Source organism: Rhamphochromis longiceps, linkage group LG7 (assembly GCF_057381845.1).
Source record: "Rhamphochromis longiceps isolate RC_006_pf linkage group LG7, R_longiceps_female_GT1.1, whole genome shotgun sequence".
Taxonomy (NCBI): Eukaryota; Metazoa; Chordata; class Actinopteri; order Cichliformes; family Cichlidae; genus Rhamphochromis; species Rhamphochromis longiceps.
In genome coordinates, this window is record NC_140563.1 from 27,053,126 (window position 1) to 27,076,377 (window position 23,252).

A 23,252-nucleotide genomic window follows, 5' to 3' on the forward strand; every position below is an offset into this window, starting at 1 on the left:
GGGTGAAGTGTCTTGCCGAAGAACACAACGACTGAGGCTGTTGGAGCCGGGGCTCGAACCAGCAGCCTTCCGATTACAAGACGAACTGCCAACTCTTATGCCACGATCGCCCCACTATTAGTACTATTAGATAAGACAATCCATTCAAAAAGAAAGGTTCATCTCGCTTCCAAGTACATTCTATGTTGTCTTTGTTACCTCCTCCAAATAAGGCAAAATGACTGGCCATCTCCTAAATATATGGTGGTCTGCCAGCTGTTCTCCACACTTCTGCCGACACAAACCATTTGTCATTTTTCCAGCAAAATTCTCTCCAGGAGCCTGAGCTGGTAGAAGTCAGCTGCATTAGATACACATTCTGCCAATCACCCTCTGGTATGGAACCTTTCTCCCAGTTAGATTTTGAAAGGTTATTTTTGTTTTTTTATTGTTTAGATAGTTGAATACAGTCTTCACACAACTTTCTTATTTCTTTTGGTTTTATCCATGTCAGTAAATATGTCAATTATATTGGAGTCCTTTGTATTTCTAAATGTTTTATCTTGTCATTAAAATAGTCTCTAACCTGAAAGTACTTAAAAAAAGTTAATTTTACCTAAGCCATTAGTTTCCTGGATTTTATGAAAGCTATACAGCTCCATCTCCATCTGACACGACCAAACAGGAGAAGGTAATAACGATTTTGTTCCAATATTTAAAGCACCCATTGATTGTGTCTGCTGTGAAATCTGGGTCAGATGTGATCCATTTTTATATTCTAGGATGTTTTTCCAGTAGTGGTGATTTACACTCACTAACCCAAATTCTGAGTGGTACCTTGGACCATTGGTTTAGGGTCTTAGCATGCTGTCTATATAACATTTTGCTTCCCAGAAGAGATTGTAATGAAATGTGAAATTTACCATGTTCTTCCATTTTGTAAAATAACTGGGAATTGCAGCAGCATGCTAGGGATCTTAGTTGGATAGCTAATAAATGGATAGACATGGCAGTGATTCAGCTGTTTCTTTAGGAAGTTGTAATATTTTAAATTGAATCCGTGGCCTTCTGCCCACACATATAAATCTAGAAATTCACTTGTTCCTTTCAATAAATTATTTTGATGTAAATTATTATTATTATTATTATTATTATTATGCATTTCTAAGGCAAACCTGCTCATATCTGCCTTGATATGTTTGGTCAAAACGGTATTTCTTAACTTTAGTATTCGCATGATAAGGTGGGGCCAGGTTTCACAATGAACTCACCCGAAACTCTGGCTGATTGGGACCCACACCCAGTTTCACACCTTGGCTCCCTCTGTGGGGGGATACTCCCACTAGGTTTATATCTGGGACTCTCCACCATTTGACCTTAGAACTGAAGAAGCTTCTCGGATGAGAGGTGAAACGTCTTCAAGCAACTTAAAGAAGTCCAGACGCTTTTCTTTGCAAGCTCCTTTGACTACGATGACCTGGATGACTGAGAACCTTCACAGACTTAACTTTAGTAACGTTCTATATGTTTAGATATTAATAGCAATAATATTATTAGCAATGAATTGAAAGTATTGGTATTAGTCATGATAAATTTTGGTAAACTGTAACAATAGGAGGCGTTCTTGTTTTAACGTGGTGTGGCCAGCAGAGGGCGGGAGCACATAGATTATCAGTCAACACAGCTAAAACCGCAGCTGAGGAAGAAGGTCAGCGTCTCGTACAGAAGGTGTAGATGTTTGGTTCCTGGGTACCTGTGTGTGGTTTACAGCAAACGAGCCCCCGCATAAGGCTGGTAAGGACCCCCGATCACACGGACTGTAGCTAGCCTGTGAGCAGTAACTCTCCGTGACCGTGGCTTGTTAGTGTTAGCTGCTCGGTAGTGTGGATGCACTCGCCGCTGAGGGGAGATGTCTCTTCATCATGCTCCGTTAACTCGTTTCCCGGTGTGTTTATTGCCCGGTGACATAGCGATTACAGCATTATTCACTGTATTATCGATGGTGTGGTTTTGCTCGTTACCTTGTTGGTTTGTGTAACCGAGCCAGTTAAACTTTGGGTTTTCCCATCTGAACTAAGCTCCGTGTCTTCCTTCGGAGCAGCTTACACTTGGCCCAGTGTTAGCTTGTGTGAGCTACAGCTGCGTTTCTCTGCTCTGACTTGAAGTCACAATAACACGTGACTGACTCTTGTTGCTTTGGATTTTTTCTGTTTATTCGGCTAAAGTTAATGGGACATTTCTCGGATGTAATGTTTTGGGTTATTTGGTGCTAAAGCAGCTGCCGGCTGTGTGCTCGGGAGTTCCCGTTTTAGCCCAAACTTCTTTGATTGGCAGGTCGGCAGCGTGGCAGAGCGCGCGGCACTTGCTCTCTCCACGTTGGCGTCTTCAACGAGTATTCCTGTTTACACTGAGGGCTGGTCCTGTGCCCCAGCTGTCTAAAACGCATCCTGTTTACAGTCAAGTACCTATCACACAGATCTGGGTCCTGGTGCACTGTGGGGCAGTGCTACAAATCCGGTAAAGGCTGGCCTAATGTGGAGGGTCCACAAATAACAGTGCACACTCCCTGTGGAGCTCCCTGTTACTTTACACACGTGGAAAACTGCACCAGAAACCTGATGAACCAAACTGGTGCTCACAGATCAGTGGATATATTGTTGGCATTTGTCACAAATATCATGCCGCGTGTGTTATTCAGTAATGGCTTCTGCTTTTGAAATGCAGTGTAGTTTGTTTTTAGTTATTTTTCCCAAAGAAGCACAAGGTGCTCCACATGAGTGGAGGAGAGCTGATGCCTTACATGTGGACATCAGACTCCACTCATCCCACTCAGCCTGTGCAGAATACAGCCAGGAAATATATCACATTAGACCTCATTAAACAGCACTGTGCTGTCTACTCGTGTATTAGAAGTAATGTTGATATATTTTATTCTTTACTTTTAGTGTCTTTGAGGTCGGTTTCACACAAAACTTGCTGGCTGTTTCTGGCTCTCACTCACTTTTCGTGGACTGTGATTTCTGTGACTACAGGCTTATCGCAATCTTTTGATTTATCTCTAACTTAAGGTAGTCTAGGTGCTGAGTGGGAGTAGATATTGTAGTAGAATTTATGGACAAAGTCTTGTAAGTGGTACATTTCAGTGCAATCAGCTACAACTCTTTAGGTTTGCAAAACACTGAAGTGTTCCCTTTAAAGTAAAATGACTCGAAGTTTAGTTGTCAAAAAAAAATCATGTCCTTACCTTCTTTATACGTGAATATTAGCTACAACATATGGAGAAAATTTCAAAACAAATTCATTAATTTTTGCCTGATTGCATTTGACTCCTACAGTAATTTACACTGATTATTACCATTAGCTTTGACAATCAAAATAAATACTGTAGCCTGTGGTTAAAGTAAAATTCTCTTATACGACTTGAAGCGCCAGCAGCCTCTTCGGCGATGTAAGCGTACAGATTGTGTGTCTGGGATTGTGCTCTCAGCCTCCTACTGTACACCCATGATTGTACACCAATCCACCCAACCAGCATCATCAAGTATGCCAATGACAACACTGTGGTTGGATTCATCTGTGATTGTGATGAGACAGTTGACAGTGTTCGCCCCCCTTCCTGGTTTCCTATCTTTTTGTATGTCAGTCACACTTAAATGTTTCAGATCATCAAACAAATTAAAACACTGGAGAAAGATAACCTGATTAGGCCTGACTACTGCCACAATCACTTAAATAGGACCTGCCTGACAAAGTGGAGTAGACCAAAAAATCCTCAAAAGCCAGACATCATGCTGCGATCCAAGGACGTGCAGGAACAAATGAGACACAAAGTAATTGAAATCTCAGTCTGGAAAAGGTTATAGAGCCATTTCTGAAGCCGTGGGACTCCAGCGAACCACAATGCAGCGTTAGAGATTGTTAGGTTGGCCAGTAGTGGTAGTTATGGTACTAAGGCTTTGGAAGAAGACACTAGCTGGATGGATCTTTCCTGACTGACCCTTTGCACAGCCAATGAAGCTGCTCACTACACTTGAATGTAAAGGTGTAGCTGAGATATAATGTACGAATTGTGAACATTCTCAAAACTGTATTGTACATAGGTTATACTTTTTTATTGTGTGAACTTTATTTTTGTGGAACTAAGGTTCCGTGTGTTATTGTTGAAGTGGGACATTAATCAGTGTAACGCCACCTGCGGCCACATTGCGGGTGTGGGGTTTCCTAGCCAGAGCTGTACGGACTCCACACTGGTGAGGCACGCTTTCTGTAGCTCTTCTCCCTGTACTAAATTATCCATATAAATTCGGTGTATTTGTCTTTGTTAAGTATTGGCTCCTAGGGTTAAAAGCTCTCAAAGTGTTTTCAATCGCTTTGAGTGAGAAAAATGATATTTGGAACTGCGCTTTATCTGTTGTATCATCCGTTTGTGTGGAACTGACTTGTGTTAAACAGGGTGAGGAGAAGCCTGCTGCCGCTGTGTGACACTGATTTTGCTGCTGCACTCTGTTTTATAGGTATGTGTAAATGTGTAGTTTTTGTTTTATGTGTATAATGAGCTCATGTCCCGAGGCTGTGCTCTGAGCAGTATCTTCAGCCATGTTGGGAAGAGTTAAAAAGTTGTTTGAATATGTATTATGCAATTGACCTATTTTAATGGGAATTTGAATGTTATACGTTATTGTTAGTGATTCCATAATTGTCTCTGTTTTACCCCACTGTAATATTTGATTTTGAAGTGGCGGTTGTGAAAATTATTATTTTGATAAGTTGTATTTTCTTTTATATGATGCAAGCAGAGCTGTACGGACTCCACACTGGGTGAGGAGAAGCCTGCTGCCGCTGTGTGACACTGATTTTGCTGCTGCACTCTGTTTTATAGGAATAAACCCTGTTTCCAGCCAGTCCGTGTCTGTTGTCACAACGCAGTCGTCCATTTCACATCTGCTACATAAAAGTGGTGCCGTGACCCGGATGCATCTGATCAGCCGCTGCCGATCGCTGAGGTTGAGCTGAACACTTCCGACACCTGTAATATAAGTAAAATTATTCTGTGGGTCAGCAAAAAATTTCCAGTGTTCTGTTAGTAGGCATTTCTCCCAGTTACACCTGTTAGAGTCTAACTGAGCCGTGTTTACTTGTGTTGTATTTTTCTGAGTGATAGGTATTTTTGTATTCCTTTTGTTTCTGATCCCCTTTGTAGTTATTGCTAACCTCCTGTAAGCAACATGGCTGGTAGGGGCCAAGACTCCTTTAACCTTTTCACGCCAGTTGCTGGGAGAGGTTGGAGACTGTCTGGGGCAGATGAAGTGAGAGACAGGTCTATAATGTCGCGTGATGAGCCAGCAGAGTCAGATGACATTATTCGAAATAAAGCTCATGAGCGCCAGTCCTCAACCCCTGCTTTGAGCGACGACAGCACACACAAAGAGCTACGTGAGCTCATTGGTGAATTGGGAACCCAGATAGGTGAATCAATCGCTAGCCGGCTACTATCCAGTCAAGTCCCACTTGGTCCAAACCAGACAGCTCCAGCCGAGTCCCCCAAAGTTAAGAGCCCTGACACCACTCTCGACCTCTCCAAAGTGAACTTAGTGGTCCGACAAGATATCAAAGACCCACCTATGTACAGAGGTGATGATGCGGATAAGTACTCTGTTCATGAGTGGATAGACATGATGGAAGTGTACTTAGAGAAGAGAGGGTTGTCTAGAGCTGTGCAGGTGGATGAAGTCTTAAACCACCTCCTCGGCAGAGCTAAAAACATTGTTAAGGTGGGTTTGAAAAGTAACTCATGTTCTGGTGTAGTGACCAACCCTGAGACCATCTATGCCATACTCAGGCGTTATTTTAGTGATAGTCCTGGCTCCTGTCAACCACTGGCTGACTTCTATGCCACCCAAGCAGTTGCAAAAGAGACCCCAGTAGACTATTGGGTGAGGCTTAATATCGCTGCTGAGGCAGCTGACAAGCATTTACAGCGTCAGGGAGGCAAAATGGAGAACATGGAGGCAGAGATAGCCATGATGTTTATCAGAAATTGTCCTGATCCCAGCCTCGCCTGTGTTTTCAAATGTAAGCCCATCAGTAAATGGACAGTAATGGAGGTTCAGGAAGCCATTGATGAACACCAAAGAGAGTGTCATGCAAAAAAGAGGAGCCTGGGCTCTGCCAGACCCCATCCCCTCCTCGTGGCCACTGCCACAACCACAAGCGAGTCGCCTGAGTTTGAACTGAACCATGCCCAAGTAGGTACAGTAAAATGTTCCCAGGACAGCCCGGGTAAGGCTGCTGGAGCTGCCGCTTCAGACCCAAGTGCTCTAGACCGCGTGCTCAGTATGCTGGAGAGGGTGTTAGAGCGCTCCAACCAGCCTGTCCACCCCGTAATTAGACCACAGCCTCTAGCCTCAGCCAGGTTCCCTTCGTGCCAGGTTTGTGGCAATAGCTCACATTCCACGCGCACTCACTGCATGAGAGAGAGGAGATGTCTAGGTTGCCTGGAGGTTGGGCATCAGAGGAAAGACTGCCCCAGAGGAGCTGAGCCCATTACCCAGCAAAATAATCCCCAGGGAAACTAGGGTGCTTGCACTTGAGAGGGGACAGTGTGAGCGAAGAGTGTGAAACCCTCAATCCCAGTGATGACATACAGACTGTATACAAAGAAAGCCTGAAGTGTGCCCCACCTGGTACTGTTGTACTTTCCCAGAATATAGTAAGACTTGATGAGGCAGACAGCCTATTTTACACGAATGCATTGGTGAATGACAAAGTCTCTTTGCAGGCCCTTCTTGATACAGGTTCCATGGCGTGTACCTTGAGCGAAGAGGCGGAGCGAGAGTTAAAGAGCGCTGGGGTCGCATTGGAATTAAGCGACACTCGTACCGACATTGTGCTAGTGGGCTGTGGTGGAGTTCAGGTTAAACCCAAGAGTATATGCGAGTTGAAAATGGAAGTGTATGATTGTACGTTCAGAGTGCCTGCCCTAGTGGTCCCCGGTCAGAAAGATCAGTTGATTTTAGGGACAAATGTTATCAAACACCTCCTCAGACACTTCAGGCTGTCCCCCCATTTCTGGCAAGTCCTGAGCAAACCCGAATCAGCAGAAGCGCCTGAAATAGTGCAGTTTCTGAATATGCTGTCTGGCATTAACCGGTGGAGGGGTGACAAAATGCCAGATGTCATTGGCACTGTCAAACTAGCTCAGGCAGTGACTCTACTCCCCAAGCAAGAGCACCTTGTATGGGGCAGACTGCCAGCGTCATCACCCCTTTCCGAGGGCAGCGCCATTCTGGTTGAACCACCAAAATCGCAAACTCATAAAAAAGGTGTCATTGTCTGTAGAACTGTGGTTTCTATGAGTGGCGATAAGTGGGTCCCTGTTCGAATCCTGAACACATGTGATAAGCCTATCACATTGAGACGAAACGCTAAGGTAGCAGATGCTTCCGCTTGTGTAGCTGTTGAAGATCTCGAAGTGGCTTCTGACCAAAACCCAAGTGAGACCCTTAGGGTCCAGAGCCAGACAGTGTGTAGTGACGCACAGAGTAGCCCTCCCTCCTGCCCTAGCCTGCGTGACAGCTTGCAGAAGATGGGGTTGGAGGACCTAGACCTCGACTCTTGTGAAGTCTCAGACCACTGGAAGGCTCAGGTACTGCAACTGATCCACAGGTATGAGGATGTCTTTTCCAAGGGTAAGCTGGACTGTGGACTGGCAAAGGATTTTGTCCATCGCATCCATTTGTCTGACGACAGGCCGTTCAGACTTCCTTATCGGCGCGTCCCTCCAGGGCAGTACCACAAGTTGCGGCAGGTGCTCACAGAGATGGAGGAGCGAGAGCTGATCCGCAAATCCAACAGTGAGTGGGCGTCCCCACTGGTACTGGTGTGGAAGAAGAATGGAGATCTCAGAATATGCGTGGACTACCGCTGGTTGAACGCACGCACAGTCAAGGATGCCCATCCCTTGCCCCACCAGTCAGACTGTCTAGCAGCCCTGGGAGGTAACGCAATTTTCAGTGCCATGGATCTCACCTCTGGCTTCTACAATATTGAGATGGCAGAGGAGGACAAAAAGCTAACGGCCTTCACAACACCAATGGGGCTCTACGAGTTTAACAGACTCCCCCAAGGCCTGTGCAACAGTCCGGCGAGCTTCATGCGTCTCATGATGGGCATATTTGGCGACCAGAATTTCCTAACCCTGCTGTGCTACCTCGACGACCTGCTTGTTTATGCACCCGATGAAGCAGAGGCTCTCAGGAGGTTGGAGATTGTGTTTAGCAGACTACGTGCCCATGGACTGAAGCTGGCCCCCAAAAAATGTCATCTGCTCCGGAGGAGTGTGAGATTTCTGGGCCATGTTGTGACTGAAGGCGGGGTTTCGACCGATCCTGACAAGGTTAAGGCGGTCACCGCTATCTCAGAGGCTGATCTCATGATGGAGGACGGGGTTACGCCATCCCAGAAGAAGATAAAGTCATTTCTGGGTATGGTAATGTACTACCAGCACTTCATACAGGACTGTTCTAAGATTGCCAGACCCCTTTTTACCCTGACTGCCGCTCCCAAAGGAAAGAAAGTAAACGCTCGAGGTGCTGCTTCTTTCCGGAGGCTCAGCCCAAGTGATTGGAAGAAGGAGCATGTTGACTCGTTTGAACGCTTGAAGGCTGCACTCCTCGACTCCGTTGTGCTTGCTCACCCTGATTTCAACAAACCGTTTATCTTGTCGACAGATGCTTCACAGGACGGCTTGGGTGCCGTGCTGTCACAAGTCCAAGAGGGCGAGAGTAAAGCACGTCCCGTTGCATTTGCCAGCAAGGCCCTCGCCCGTGCACAGAGAAACTACCCCGCCCATCGCCTTGAGTTTCTGGCGCTAAAGTGGTCTGTCTGTGACAAATTCAGCCACTGGTTGAAGGGGCATAGCTTTACCGTCTGGACAGACAATAACCCCCTAACATATATTCTCACGAAGCCCAAGCTTGATGCATGTGAACAGAGGTGGGTGTCAAAGCTGTCCCCCTACGACTTCAGCATCAAGTACATTCCTGGCAGTAAAAATGTCGTTGCAGATGCACTGAGCAGGCAGCCATTCGTTCACAACCGTGTTAGTCAGAGACTCATGACTGAACCCTATGCAACCCTGTTAGAGGAGTCGCAACAGGTCAAAGAAATCTCGGTTCAGGATGCATTCAGGCTCAGTGCCAACCACCAAAGTGTTGAGTGTTTGGCCCCTGCAGAGAGCCTAGGGTGTTGTTCCCTGACTAATGATGAAGTTTCCGCAGTCTTCGCAGGCCACGCTGAGTGGGACCAAGGCTCAAAACAGAGAGCAATCTCCTGGTTGACTCAAGAGCTAGATCGGTTTCCCTCACTAGGCCAGAACACCTTGTCTGCCTTCTCGCTCCAGGAGCTACAGGAGGAGCAGAGAGCAGATGTGACACTGTCTCAAGTCATTCCGTTCGTCGTACGTGGTCGGCGTCCATCACGTAGAGAAAGAGCTCACCTGTCGCACAGAGCGCAAAAGACGATGAAACAGTGGGAAAAGTTGAAAGTGTTGGATGGTATCCTGTACAGAGTGAGTAAAGACCTGCTCACTGGCAAAAAGCGCCATCAGTACGTGACCCCATCCACATTAATCAGTCAAGTCCTGTCAGGTGTCCATGATGATGCTGGCCATCAGGGCCAAAGCAGAACTCTGTACCTAGCCAGGCAGAGATTTTTCTGGATCAACATGGAGCATGACATTCGCGAGCATGTCAAGTGCTGTAAACGTTGTGTTGTCAGCAAAACACTCGAGCCTGAGGGGAGGGCTCCTCTTGAAAGCATTAAAACTACCGGTCCTCTTGAGCTCGTCTGCATAGACTTCTGGTCCGCAGAGGATCACAGGGGCAAGAATGTGGATGTTCTAGTAGTGACTGACCATTTCACCAAGATGGCCCATGCTTTCCAGTGCTCAGATCAGACGGCAAAACAAGTTGCGCGCCAGTTGTGGGACAGATATTTCTGTGTCTATGGCTTCCCTCAAAGGATCCATTCAGACCAGGGCGCCAATTTTGAGAGTGAGTTGATCCAAGAGCTGCTGCAAGTGGCCGGGGTGCAGAAGTCAAGAACGACACCTTACCACCCTATGGGTAACGGTCACACCGAAAGGTTTAACAGGACCTTGGGAAATATGATCAGAGCCCTACCTCCGAGGGAGAAGCACAAGTGGCCTCAGATGTTGCAGACATTGACCTTTGTCTACAACTGCACCGCTCATGAGTCCACTGGTTACGCACCGTTCTTCCTAATGTACGGGCGTATCCCCAGGTTACCAGTGGATGTCATGTTTCACAATGTTGCAAGGGACAATGATGTAACAGACTATGACAGTTATGTAAAAAGGATGAGAGATGACCTCAGAGAAGCACTCGCATTGGCCCAGACTAACACCAGAGCTAGTCAGCAGCGTCAAGCAGACCTGTACAACAAAAAGCAGAAAGGTGTTGACATTGAGGAAGGAGATCGTGTCCTTTTGGCAAACAAGGGCGAACGGGGTCGTAGGAAGTTAGCTGATAGGTGGGAGTCGACCATCTACACTGTGATCTCCAAGAACCCCACATGCCACACGTATCGCATCAGGAACGTCAAGAGTGGACAGGAGAAAGTTGTCCATAGGAACTTGCTTTTGCAGGCTAATTTCCTGCCCATAGAGTCCGAGGGCGAACCAGAGATGTCTTTTGCCAGTGAATCAGAACTCGGCCAGGAGCAGAGTCAATCTGATGGAGAATCCCCTGTCGCTGATCCTGAGGACGATTGTACTGAACGCACAGCCCGTTGGGTGGCTCAGATGACGGATGACTGTGTCCCGGCTCCTAGAGGACCCCAAGAGTGTGACAGTATTGGAGACAGTGTCTGTGCGCAGTTGGATGATGAGGAGCATCAGGACAGTGACAGTGCCAGTAGTGAAGTAGCTGCTTACCCTGAAGTAGATGATGACAACAACAGCAGGGCTTGCACTACCCCAGTTGAGGAGGGAACACTACCAAGTATCAGTTACCCTGAAAGTCAGCCAGTCAGCGAGGTTGGGAGCCTCGTGAAACATGGTGGTGTACCCCCAAGTAATGCAGCAGGCCAGATCAGGACGAGAGTGGGTCGAATAGTGAAGCCTGTGAATAGGTTAATCCAGACTATGAAGCAAAGAAACCTACAAACAGGCAATGTAGTGAGCAGCTTTGCCAAGAACTTGTTTCTGTGAGGGCTACTTGTTTTATATGTTGGGTGATTTTCATGTCAGATGTTAACACCTATTTTGAGATTGTCTTCAGCTCAGAGTACTATTCATCATATAGTAGCTGTTACCGTGTTGTTTGTTCAGGATAGTGTATAAGGCACTTTCTCTTGCGAGTAAACATTAGGGGGTCTGGCCAACTTTCTTCTGTTTACTTTCCCCATGAGTTGGGAAACATATTTGTTGCACGTATCACCGGGTAGTGAATTTCCAGATCACTGACAGTTACGAATTGTTATATGTGACGCTCAGTTGCTCACCCTTACCTAACGGGTTTTGAGAAGTTCAGGGGGGAGTATGTAGCTGAGATATAATGTACGAATTGTGAACATTCTCAAAACTGTATTGTACATAGGTTATACTTTTTTATTGTGTGAACTTTATTTTTGTGGAACTAAGGTTCCGTGTGTTATTGTTGAAGTGGGACATTAATCAGTGTAACGCCACCTGCGGCCACATTGCGGGTGTGGGGTTTCCTAGCCAGAGCTGTACGGACTCCACACTGGTGAGGCACGCTTTCTGTAGCTCTTCTCCCTGTACTAAATTATCCATATAAATTCGGTGTATTTGTCTTTGTTAAGTATTGGCTCCTAGGGTTAAAAGCTCTCAAAGTGTTTTCAATCGCTTTGAGTGAGAAAAATGATATTTGGAACTGCGCTTTATCTGTTGTATCATCCGTTTGTGTGGAACTGACTTGTGTTAAACAGGGTGAGGAGAAGCCTGCTGCCGCTGTGTGACACTGATTTTGCTGCTGCACTCTGTTTTATAGGTATGTGTAAATGTGTAGTTTTTGTTTTATGTGTATAATGAGCTCATGTCCCGAGGCTGTGCTCTGAGCAGTATCTTCAGCCATGTTGGGAAGAGTTAAAAAGTTGTTTGAATATGTATTATGCAATTGACCTATTTTAATGGGAATTTGAATGTTATACGTTATTGTTAGTGATTCCATAATTGTCTCTGTTTTACCCCACTGTAATATTTGATTTTGAAGTGGCGGTTGTGAAAATTATTATTTTGATAAGTTGTATTTTCTTTTATATGATGCAAGCAGAGCTGTACGGACTCCACACTGGGTGAGGAGAAGCCTGCTGCCGCTGTGTGACACTGATTTTGCTGCTGCACTCTGTTTTATAGGAATAAACCCTGTTTCCAGCCAGTCCGTGTCTGTTGTCACAACGCAGTCGTCCATTTCACATCTGCTACAAAGGCACCACTGTGTCACTGTGTTTCAGTATAGAAAACCATTTCAGAGATTCTGACACTTCATGTGTAATTTAATTTTGTTTGGGCTTCTTCATTTGAAAGTGAAATACATGCAGTAATTGTTGTTGAGCTAAATGTTGTCATTAACACTTCACTATAATTAGCTCTGTGCTTCTGTAACTTGAGCCTGGAGTCTAATTAAACTCATAACTAATAACGGTGATTATAACACCTCCCACCCACTCCATGACATGCTGGTCAGTCACAGGAGCTCGTTCAGTGAGAGACTGAGATTACCGAAAAGCACCACTGAACGACACAGGAAATCATTCCTGCCTGTGGCCATCTCCCTGTACAACGCATCCACTTAACACACTGTTTGCTGCTACAGCTACACATGTTTCTTTTCCAAATATTTATTTATAAGTGACTTATGTATGTATGTATGTATATATATGTATATATTGTACTATTCTTAGTTAGCGTATTGTCTGTCTTGTCTTAATGTTGGTTTAAAATGGAGCACTGTAACAAAAAATAATTTCCCCCAGGGATCAATAAAGTATTCTGATTCTGATTCTGATACTACTTCCTCCAGGAGCACTACTTGAGATGTGCATTGTTTTGACACTAGATGGTAGTCATTCCTCACATTTGGGTGGACTAACTGCTCTTTACTGTTGTGCAGGTGAAGAGGCTTGAATAGCGTGCTTCAGGAAATCCGCCTTACTGAACTACAAATCCCAAGATTTAGCCTGGATAATGTAGAACATTGTAAAAAAGTTGTAGTTTCCACAATACTGTTTAATTTGAACCAAATCATTAGTAACATCCTTCAACTTTGACTCTGCTGGTCTTGATAGGGCCTGAAATGTCTTATTAAATGAGAGAGTATTTGTATATTTTTAACCAGTGGAATTATAGTAACTATATTTTAATATCTGGCTGAATGGCCCAGTAAGTGTTGTGTGTTACTTGTTTGAGTGAAACATGGTAAGAAAATATAAGACTCCATCAAAAGGTTAAGATGAAGTGATCCAACCAATATGAATAAATGCTGTCATCCTAAATGTTAAATACAGCTGTAATTGTGGTTTTACATGTTTCTGTTTAAGGACTGTCTCTGTTTACTAGAAGAATAAGATGTCCTCACGCAGAAAATCTATAAGAACACAGTTTATCGACCCCGTCTGTCAGGCTGCTTCTGATTCTTGCTTGTGTTTGTCTTTGTAGGTCCAACCAGAAACTGACTTCACCTCCTCCTGGTTTCCCCTCCTTCATTTCATTGTTTGTACAAGTTGACTGTGTGAACTTCATTGTACCCGGTGTGTGTGTGTGTGTGTGTGTGTGCGCATATGGATGTGCCTCTGTCTATGTGAGCGTGTGTCTGTCTCGTTCCCTCCCAGCCCACCATGTCCCTGTATTCCTCAAAACTCCAGCTGAGCGTATCACTGTGTCTTCTCCTCCCCCCCTGTGTGCTTCTGCTCCTTACCGACTCCGCCACCACAGGACCAAATGGGGCCTACTTCTTCTCAACACCCACAGTTAATTGCGCCTCTGGATGTAAGTATGTGGCAGGAGTCTTAAAGGTTCTCTGTGTAAGCATGTGAAGCTTTTTTAAAATCTGTTTTCATGGGCAGTGTGTGAACAGCTTGTGACAGAACTAAAAAAAGAAAAAGGTGAGACCCGGTGTGGACACCGAACATTGTTAACACAATAACTTGAAGATTAGGTAAGGTAGGATTTTCATTTTGATACCATTGGTGAATCTACTAACACTGGCAGCCACAAGTATCCTTCAATGTTGTGACACTCATGGTCACAATATTGGCACGAATGTATCTATATGTCATTTGTCGTTGGTGCCAGGTTGATAAAGTGTACAAAATACGCATTGTATGTGTGCTGGACTCACATCTGTGCTTGTCCTGCTGGACCTCAGTGCAGCGTTTGATACTGTTGACTGTAATATTTTATTACAGCGATTACAGCATGCGGTAAGTATTACAGGTACTGCTCTGCAGTGGTTTGAATCATATCTAATAGACTCCAACTTTATCTCTCCACAAAGGCAGATAATACACACCAGTTAAACCGCAGGAATGTCTTAAAGACATAATAATCTCTCATTTCCTGCTTATAAATTCAGATAAAACTGAGTTTGTTGTACTTTGGATAGAGTCATAGAAATATGGGCTCCAACTACCCTTTTCTCAGAGTGACTCTGAAAAACTAGTTCATGCATTTATTACTTCCAGGCTGGACGACTGTAATTCATTATTATCAGGATGTCTTAAAAACTCCCTGAAAAGCTTTCAGTTGATCCAGAATCCTGCAGCAAGAGTCCTGACAGGGACGAGACCCTATGTAGAAAGACAGGGTCTCCCTGTTAAATCCAGAATTGAATTCAAAATCTTGCTCCTCACATACTTGAATAATCAGGCTTTATCTTATCTTAATGACCTTGTAGTACCATATCACCCTATTAGAGCACTTCGCTCTCACACTGCAGGCTTACTTGTTGTTCCTGGAGTATTTAAAAGTAGAATGGGAGGCAGAGCCTTCAGTTTTCAGGCCCCTCTTCTGTGGAACAAGCTTTTGGATTTTGGAGACAGACACTATCTCTGCTTTTAAGATGAAAACTTTGCTTTTTGATAAAGCATATAGTTAGGGCTGGATCAGGTTATGCTGCATTAGGTCTAGGCTGCTGGGGGGTTCCCATGATGCAATGAGTGTTTCTTCTTCTTGTCCTGTCTTCCTTCTCTCACCCCAACCTATCACAGCAGACGGCCCCGCCCCTCCCTGAACCTGGTTCTGATGAGGTTTCTTCCTGTTAAAAGGGAGTTTTTCCTTCCTACTGTTGCCAAAGCACTTGTGCGTAGGGAGTTTCATGATTGTTGGAGTTTTTATACTTTGCCTTATTGTAGTGTCTCTACCTTACAACTGTTGTTGTGATTTGGCATTATGTAAATAAAATTGAACTGAATTTGAATTAAATTGAACAAAAATAAGCACTTCATGTAGCTCTAGGCACGATTCATCAATTAATCTTTCTTGGGAATGTTAAAGAAACCATAAGAGGTGTGATCAAGTCCACAAAAAACAAAGACTGCTTGATTTTAATTTGGCCGATCTCTCATTCAAAGTCATCTTCTTGGCCAAGTTCAGATGGCTGGCAGCACGTTATTTTAAAGTCCGACTGTGAGAAAATGCCAACTTGTGTTTTAAAGCAACCTGTATTTTGTGTGGATGATTATTACTGCTGAGGATAGCTGGGGTATCAATAGCCTCAAAAAGAAATATTATTATTTCAACAAAATTTACTATTAAGATATTTATTATTGGGGAAATGCTGAAGACCATTTTATCAGTGATTGCAGCTTACAGTATGACATGGTTCAGTAGTGGCATAGAATAATGAAATGAAGGCACAAAAGTAACCTAGAGGGTATTTTGCCTGGAAATTTTATGTAAAGCACAACTGCTTTGAGCATTTAGTTTTACCAATAACAGAAATAGTTGAACTTTGTAACTCTTCAGTATTTTCCATACAGGATGGGTGTGGGTTGAGCTTTTTAGCCAGATACACCAAATAAGTCATTTCCATGAACAGTTCAAGTGCCAGCGTTGCTTTGTTGAGTCATTTGTTTACTGTTGTGTTGGACATCCCCGTCTGAAAGCATCGCCTCCTGGTATGCCTTCATAACCTAGCTGTACTCTTTGGCTTTTGCCAAGTAATGAAGCGACTCAGGCAGTGAATGTGCTACACTTCTACTCTAATCTCCTTTTAGTAGGATGCCTGACTCCAAGGAGCTAATGTAGATATAATAGCACACAGGTTTAACTACTTTGGGCCGTCAATGAAAGGTGCTTTAAGCTGCTTCCTTGTCAAAGCGATCAGCTGTACGTGTTTGCTTTGGATGAGTTCCATGCCGGATGCCTTCCTGCTGTATTCCTTTCATTTGCCAAGCTAATGTTTAATCTGCTTCACTATTGAGCCACCTTACTTCTGGCTTCACTAAAGGCATGAAAATTGATGTTTTTTAATTTTGTCTGATTCAAAGGAGCTTGCAAAGAAAAGCGTCTGGACTTCTTTAAGTTGCTTGAAGACGTTTCACCTCTCATCCGAGAAGCTTCTTCAGTTCTAGGGTCAAATAATGGTGGAGAGTCCCAGATTTAAGCTGTGTGGGAGTAACCCACCGAGAGGGACAATGGACCCCCTGATGATCCTCACCCTCTGTGGGGGGGGATACTCCCACTAGGTTTAAATCTGGGACTCTCCACCATTTGACCTTAGAACTGAAGAAGCTTCTCGGATGAGAGGTGAAACGTCTTCAAGCAACTTAAAGAAGTCCAGACGCTTTTCTCTCCAAGCTCCTTTGACTTCGATGACCTGGATGACTGAGAACCTTCACAGACATTTTGTCTGATTGTTTTTGTCTACAATTTTGACTTAGATGGTGATCATAAACATTTTTTAAATCCGTTATCAGTGTAATTTCAGAGTTCCCAAACTTGTTTTGGTTGTAAGGGTATCTTGATCTTGAAGATAGCACAGCTCTTTGGCTATTTACAGGGTTAAAATTCTTTGAAAGGTACAAACTGATGCTCTGCAAATATACGAGTGAAATATAAATGTATGTTTGGCTTGTAGCGAATGTTGTTTCACTAGTTTGTGCTAACTAGAATTTGTTGTTCCCAGGTGCTACTGATGCAACAACAAAGACCTCTTTGGATGGTGTGACCACTCCACCGAACACTTCAGTCTCTGCCTTAAACCCGAATAGCACTTCAGATGTCATCACACAGACCCACTCTAGTACAGGCAAGAATAATAACAGTCTGCAACCAAATGCAAGCACTCAGTCCTCCCTGAACTCATCATCCACCAACCACACCACTGTCAGCCACAGACTGAATGAGTCTGTAACATCGGTGAACAAAAATGAGCAAATTACAGAAGGAGCCCTTTCTTCCACATCTTCAGCATCCTTTGAGCAGCCATCGTCACAGGAGCATCTCAAATCACCAGAGGCATTTACCCCCACTAGCTTGCCTGCTCAGCGCCTGCATACTGGATCCACCACCAGCACTAGCAGTATAACAGCAACCACTTCAGAGTCTGTTAAGAATGTGGTCACTACACCTGTGAAATCTACAACCTCAGCACCAGCAACTGCAACAACAACAAGAACAACAGTAGCCCCACACTCGGTGACGATAGCTTACACAAGTGTTGCTGTTACTTCCGTCCATGGTTCAGACACGTCTCCATCGGCTGCCCTGCCACACCCCAGTATTGAGGTGGCACCGATTCAGACATCATCTTTAACCAAATCACCATCTGCTATAACTGTTGCCAGTACTGATGCATTGGCCAATCACAATAAATCTTTTGCCTCAGCTACGAGGGTCCCTGTGGTAGAAGAGGCGGGGGCTGTTCTGACCAAGCAGCTCGTCGATACGGCGTCTTTACTGGCTGTCCTGCTCTTTGGCCTGCTTTTCTTCTTGGTCACAGTGTCAGTGTTTGTCAAACTGGCCTACGACAGCTACAAGAGGAAGGACTACACGCAGGTCGACTATCTGATAAATGGCATGTACTCAGACTCTGGGGTATGAGACAGGAAGAGGATAATTATATTTCATGAAGCTTTTTCTTTCTTTGACTCGGAGCAGGAAAAACTAAATGAACTAAATGACAGACTAACTGAATGGTAAGATGGTGCTGTGAATTTACAGGATGGTCCAGTTAGTTCAGCAAGAAATGGAAAAGGTACACTGACGATAAAACGGTGATGCACACTGATCTGTTTTCTAGCAGCTCCTGTTTTTTTTTGTGGGGGGGGGGGGGGATGTCAAAATTCAAACCTTATAGCTTACATTTGGTTCTGCTAGTGGCCCCTGACAGGATTGGAATCGATTAGATGTTGGCTGGCTCAGTTGGGACGTTTCCAAAGCTCAGCAGATGACCTCGTCATCAGTTAATTTACTGCTGGTAAGAAATGTCGAGATTATCTAAAAGTAGAGTTGTAAAAAAATCAAACTAGCAAATAATTTATTGTATTTTTTTTAAAATTTGCAAACATTTTTTTCCTAAGTGACATCTATATAAGGACCAAATCAGAATGTTATGCCCAATGATTCATTTCCTTGTCATTACCTTGATGCTTATTTTATTTTTGAAAAAGTCAATGGACATACATCTCAGTGCCAAATAGGGTGTGTAACTGACAAAGATTAGCTCTGCGCTTAAGGCATTTAAAATATGTCACATTGCAAATTCTTTTTAATGTGGTTTAATTGGCCACAGTGATAATTCAGTTATTCAGTGCTTCATGCAGCAGTGCACAAAACAGTTTCTGCTTGACAACTTTTGAAGTTCTTTCAATTCAGAAATGACTGTTTTAGACGGTGTTTGTTTACATTTTTGGAATTTGGTGTTGCTGATTTGATAACAACAATAATAATTACAGTTATTATTATATTTGCTCTTTACAATTGGATATATAACCTTGATAGTGAAGAAATGTTCATCAGATCTCAGTCACATTTTGGAACCTTCCCATTCCAGCCCCTGTACACAGTGTTGCACTGTTTACTGCAAAGTAGATTATTTGTTTTGTTATTAATACTCTACAGAAAAATGGGGTAAAAATGAATCACACATAGATCTAAGTGTATAAAATCACTCTTGCAACATTTGACAGAAATCTAATGTGACGTTGTGGCTAAAATTTGCCATATTTCTGTGGTGTCGTTATATTTCTCGGCCCTTCCCGTCTTTAAGATATCACATTTTCCACGTTTTTAACTACAGCTGGCACTGAATGATGCACACTTGTTGTAATTTCCAACCACAAAGCTAGACTCAGACTCACTGTTGAAGCTTTTCTAAAGTAATCATTATCAACATGGTGAATTACTGCAGCTCTGTCCTCACAGTTGCAGGTGTGAGACACCTGGGTCTGTTGTAGTATTAGTCTGTTGTAATCTTGGCCATCATTTCTATAAAAGAGAAAGAAGTAGCTGTTCGCACACTGCAGAACTCCAGATTCCTCATTTATTACATCTAGGGACATTTCAAGCACACCTGCTTTTCATCAGACAGCGACACACCAGGCAGTGCCATCTGAAATCAGCTGCGAACAGTCACGTGACCACGGGAAGCTGCAAAAGCTTCCAGTCAACAACCTTGTACAGGACAAAGAATTGATAAGTGAATAATTTGCTGAATAAAACCAGCAGATTAGAGAGAGAGAGAGAGAGAGGGTATTAGATCCCAGCTGTCAGTACTTTGAGTTTGACCTCATGTGAAGTCAATTAAATAGTCTGGATACACTTCTGGCTTGTTTATAGTCTAGTGATGGAAATGGTCAGTAAAGCATCATTTTAGTTTTCATAAGAGATGGCAAAGCTAAAAATCGACTTATGTATAAACCAGGATCTGATCAGCACAGACGGGTGAACTTGAACCAGCCTCTCAAACTGTATTCAAGGTAAATGAATATGTGGAAAACTTAACTCTATAGAAGCGTTGATGTTTTCTCAGAAAGACAAAAATGCTGCACAGGTGCTGCTGCCAGCTAATTACACTGCAAGATGTGTTTCCATTGCTCTGGTTAAGTTTCCATCAGATGTGGCCGCGTGTGTTGAAGCCTGATGTTGGTGGATCAGGGCCAGAGTGCACACTGTGGTGTCTGCTTTAGCTAACAGGCCAGAGAGAGACCACAGAGACATTTAAGTCATCAAGCTGAGGATTTTCCACCCACTGTCACTCTGTTAATGTCAGTTCACTTGTAGGCCGCGCTCACAGAGCCTGTTTGGCTGGCAGCTCTTCCACTTGAAGGTCAGACAGACACACTAACACCGCTTCATCTTAAAACGCACAGCTCCTGCTGTGTTTACAGCTAGCATTAAAACTACTCCGCCCTCTGAGGAGGATTAAATCTGAGATTTTTGGAAACTAGCCAGGTTGGTTTGAAAAGTTGAGGATTGTGCAGGATTGCAGGCTGTGACGGTGTCGTATCCGTTTTATAGCAGCTAAACCCTGCATGTGGTTGTGCTGTCACGTTATAAAGAAATGACATTGGTGTGGTGTGAACTGAACTCCTTGAATTCACGAGCAGTTATGCTATTAGAATCATTTTGGAGGTTAAACAAACATTTCTAACATTTCAGATCAAACAGAAGCACCGTTGCTGTAACGCCAACCCTTAGTCTGATTGTTCGTTTTATGTCAGTGACAGATTATAAATCGTAAAGTTAAACTAGGTCCTCTCCAGCACGGCATTTCATATTTTTGATCATCTGTAGGCTATTCAAACTTTTTTTTTTTTTTGGATAATTTCAGGTTTTATTATTATTTCATTATTATTTTCATGGCAGTTCCACAAACAACATTCTCTTTTTAAAGAAATCTTTATGAATTCTCCTTCACACTTTCCCTGGGATCATGATGTTTTCCATAGAGGTCAGTGAATAACAACCAGAAAAAATAAAGGATTTTTTTTTTTTCCAACTATTGGACTGCAAGCCATTAATGGCAGATTTATGTTAAACAAACCTCACTGTGTTAAATACTCAGATTTTCCAAATGTTAGAGGGTTCCTTTAAAGGTATTGACATTTCATTAGCTTTCATTGCTACAGACGACATTTCAGCAGTGTTCCTTTGCACATGTCTTCCAGTGAATCACAGGAACAAGGCCATACTTAATTGTTTATTACTATATTTTTTAGATTCTCACAGTGAATGTATTCTTTTAAAAGATATTGAGTATATATTGTCTTATTAATGCATTGTGTCTTTGCCTGTTCATGTAACTGGTATGTTTTCTCCAGTCTTCGTCTGGCTTGCCTCACTGTGCTCTTTCCCATGCCTTTGTAAGAAGCAACTTGAATGTTAAGCCATTTATTCAGTCATTTTCATTACATTTCAACATTCCTTCAAACGTGCACATTGCATTCAGCAAAGAGCAAACGTTTTACACTATTTCCCACAAAGAGAGAAAGCAGCAGATGTTTGATAAAGAATGAGATGGTAAAAGCTCTGTCACATGAGGCTGGTCTCTTTCTATTACAGAAACTCTGGAGATCAGGTGCATTTCCATTTTGCCATATAATCTACTCAGTGTCTTGGTTTCAGACTGATTTCGTCATCCGGTCCTTTGCCGAATGATTCTCAGTGATTTAGCTGTGCGCTACAAACAAAGGCGGTCCTTGAAGTCAGTATCCATTGCCATAAACTGAATTACTTTGCCTTTTCTTGAGCACATTGTATTTGGTGTATTCTTCCAGTAGAGTACACAGCTGATGGAACTTCACCAAATAATCACTGAAGCACATCTTTGTGTGATAAAGCCAAGGGAAACATAAAGCCATGATCAGTTAGTGACTGAATGAGAGGGAACTTGAACTGTTCCACAACAGCAAGGTGACCTTTCTGGGTTCATCTGAAACCTACACAGATTTCAAATGAAAATGTAACGTTTGAGATGTTGTTCTGCTGTAAATGCATTTAACCCTTCCTGTCGCTGCTCGCATTCTTCTTTGAGAGGAGACAACTCTCTTGTCTTGTGGCAATGCACTGATTGGGTCACAAGACCTCGAGGGGATCAGTATGGCAGGCTGTTATCTTTGTTTTTCTCAAACAAACTTTTTTTTTTTTTTAATGATATTGTCTTTGTCACATTGGTCTCATTTGGTTTTGAATTTATTCCCATATATATGTTTTTGTTCATCATAAAAACCGAAGGTACAATAAAAAAAAAAAACTGTAAAAGTTTGATGTGTAAATCTCAAAGCAGTTCTTAACTGCCTGCTCTGATTTCTCCTCATCAAATGATAGCTGATGCTTTTGAGACGTTTCAGACGATGACGGTCCTCTTTTGTTCTCCTCTTCGATTGTCTAGTTAATTCAGAAAGCTTCCAGTACCTAAAATCTTGTTCCTTGCTTAAAGATACTGGAAAAATACACAAATGGCAATACCCCTGCATAGGAGGCAGGAACATCACTTAGCTCAACTGTAGAGTTTGCTGAGAGAGATGATTATTCCCCCATGAAAGGAGAGTTTGTATAAACGACTATTTCTGCATGGTTTAAAAACAGCCTCAGATTTTCTCAAAATTTAATCTTTCCTCATTTTTTTTTCTGTTTTATTAAACAGATTTCTGTTTGGGTTGTTGTTTCTTCCTTTTTTTTCTGTGAGAAATTAGGAAAATCACATTATCCAAAGTTTGTTTTTATTTTTTAATTAAATGGCAAAAATGACAACTTGTTAGTTCTAACCATGACCTCTTTAGGCTTCTGTATGTGTTTGGCATACTTTGCTTTGTTTCTTTTTCCTCTCATGGACAAAAAACCCCCCAAAATATATTTTTGTTATCAGTATCACCCAAATTGCAACTTCATGAAAACATTTTGTAGTGTTTGAGGTGTATTTCCATTTTTCTGAGGTCTGTTTGAAACAACATAATCTATAGCTGTTAGTAAGAGTGTCTGCAATGAGGACATAAATGTCTTTTATGGCAGTCAGAATGTAGTTCATACTGTGTCAAATTGTCTTGGATTGTGTCGTCGTGTCCATTAAGCAAGTGGATTTTACCCCCCAAGTGAAGATGGTTTACTGATGTCCGTAATTTCATAGTTTTTCCATAGATCCTGGAACCAGTGTGGACTGTGTTAAAGGTAAACTTGTGTTTGTGGTGACTGATGTGCAGGATGTCATGAAACCTGCCCTGTGCCAACCTGATGTTCTAATGCACTTTGAACAGAGATTTTTACTTTGCAGAAAATAAATGAAAAAAGA

At 43.1% G+C, this 23,252-nt stretch overlaps 1 protein-coding gene across 1 annotated transcript; it reads left to right on the forward strand.

Annotated features, from left to right (window-relative positions):
• The first annotated feature begins 1,698 nt into the window (after positions 1–1,698).
• On the forward strand, positions 1,699–23,252 carry lg7h11orf24 (linkage group 7 C11orf24 homolog). Its single transcript, XM_085413128.1, has 4 exons — positions 1,699–1,773; positions 13,679–13,732; positions 13,852–14,008; positions 17,148–23,252. The coding sequence occupies exons 1-4, from the start codon at positions 1,714–1,716 to the stop codon at positions 18,062–18,064; spliced, it is 1,188 nt and encodes a 395-aa protein (XP_085269254.1). The 5' UTR covers positions 1,699–1,713; the 3' UTR covers positions 18,065–23,252.

Bases quoted from the DNA above. Each gene is read 5' to 3' on its own strand.
- lg7h11orf24 (XM_085413128.1), top strand. From the start codon at position 1,714: ATGTTTGGTTCCTGGGTACCTGTGTGTGGTTTACAGCAAACGAGCCCC. The intron at 13,733-13,851 runs GTTTGTACAAGT...GTTCCCTCCCAG, and splicing joins TTCCCCTCCTTCATTTCATT to CCCACCATGTCCCTGTATTC. The intron at 14,009-17,147 runs GTAAGTATGTGG...TGTTGTTCCCAG, and splicing joins AGTTAATTGCGCCTCTGGAT to GTGCTACTGATGCAACAACA.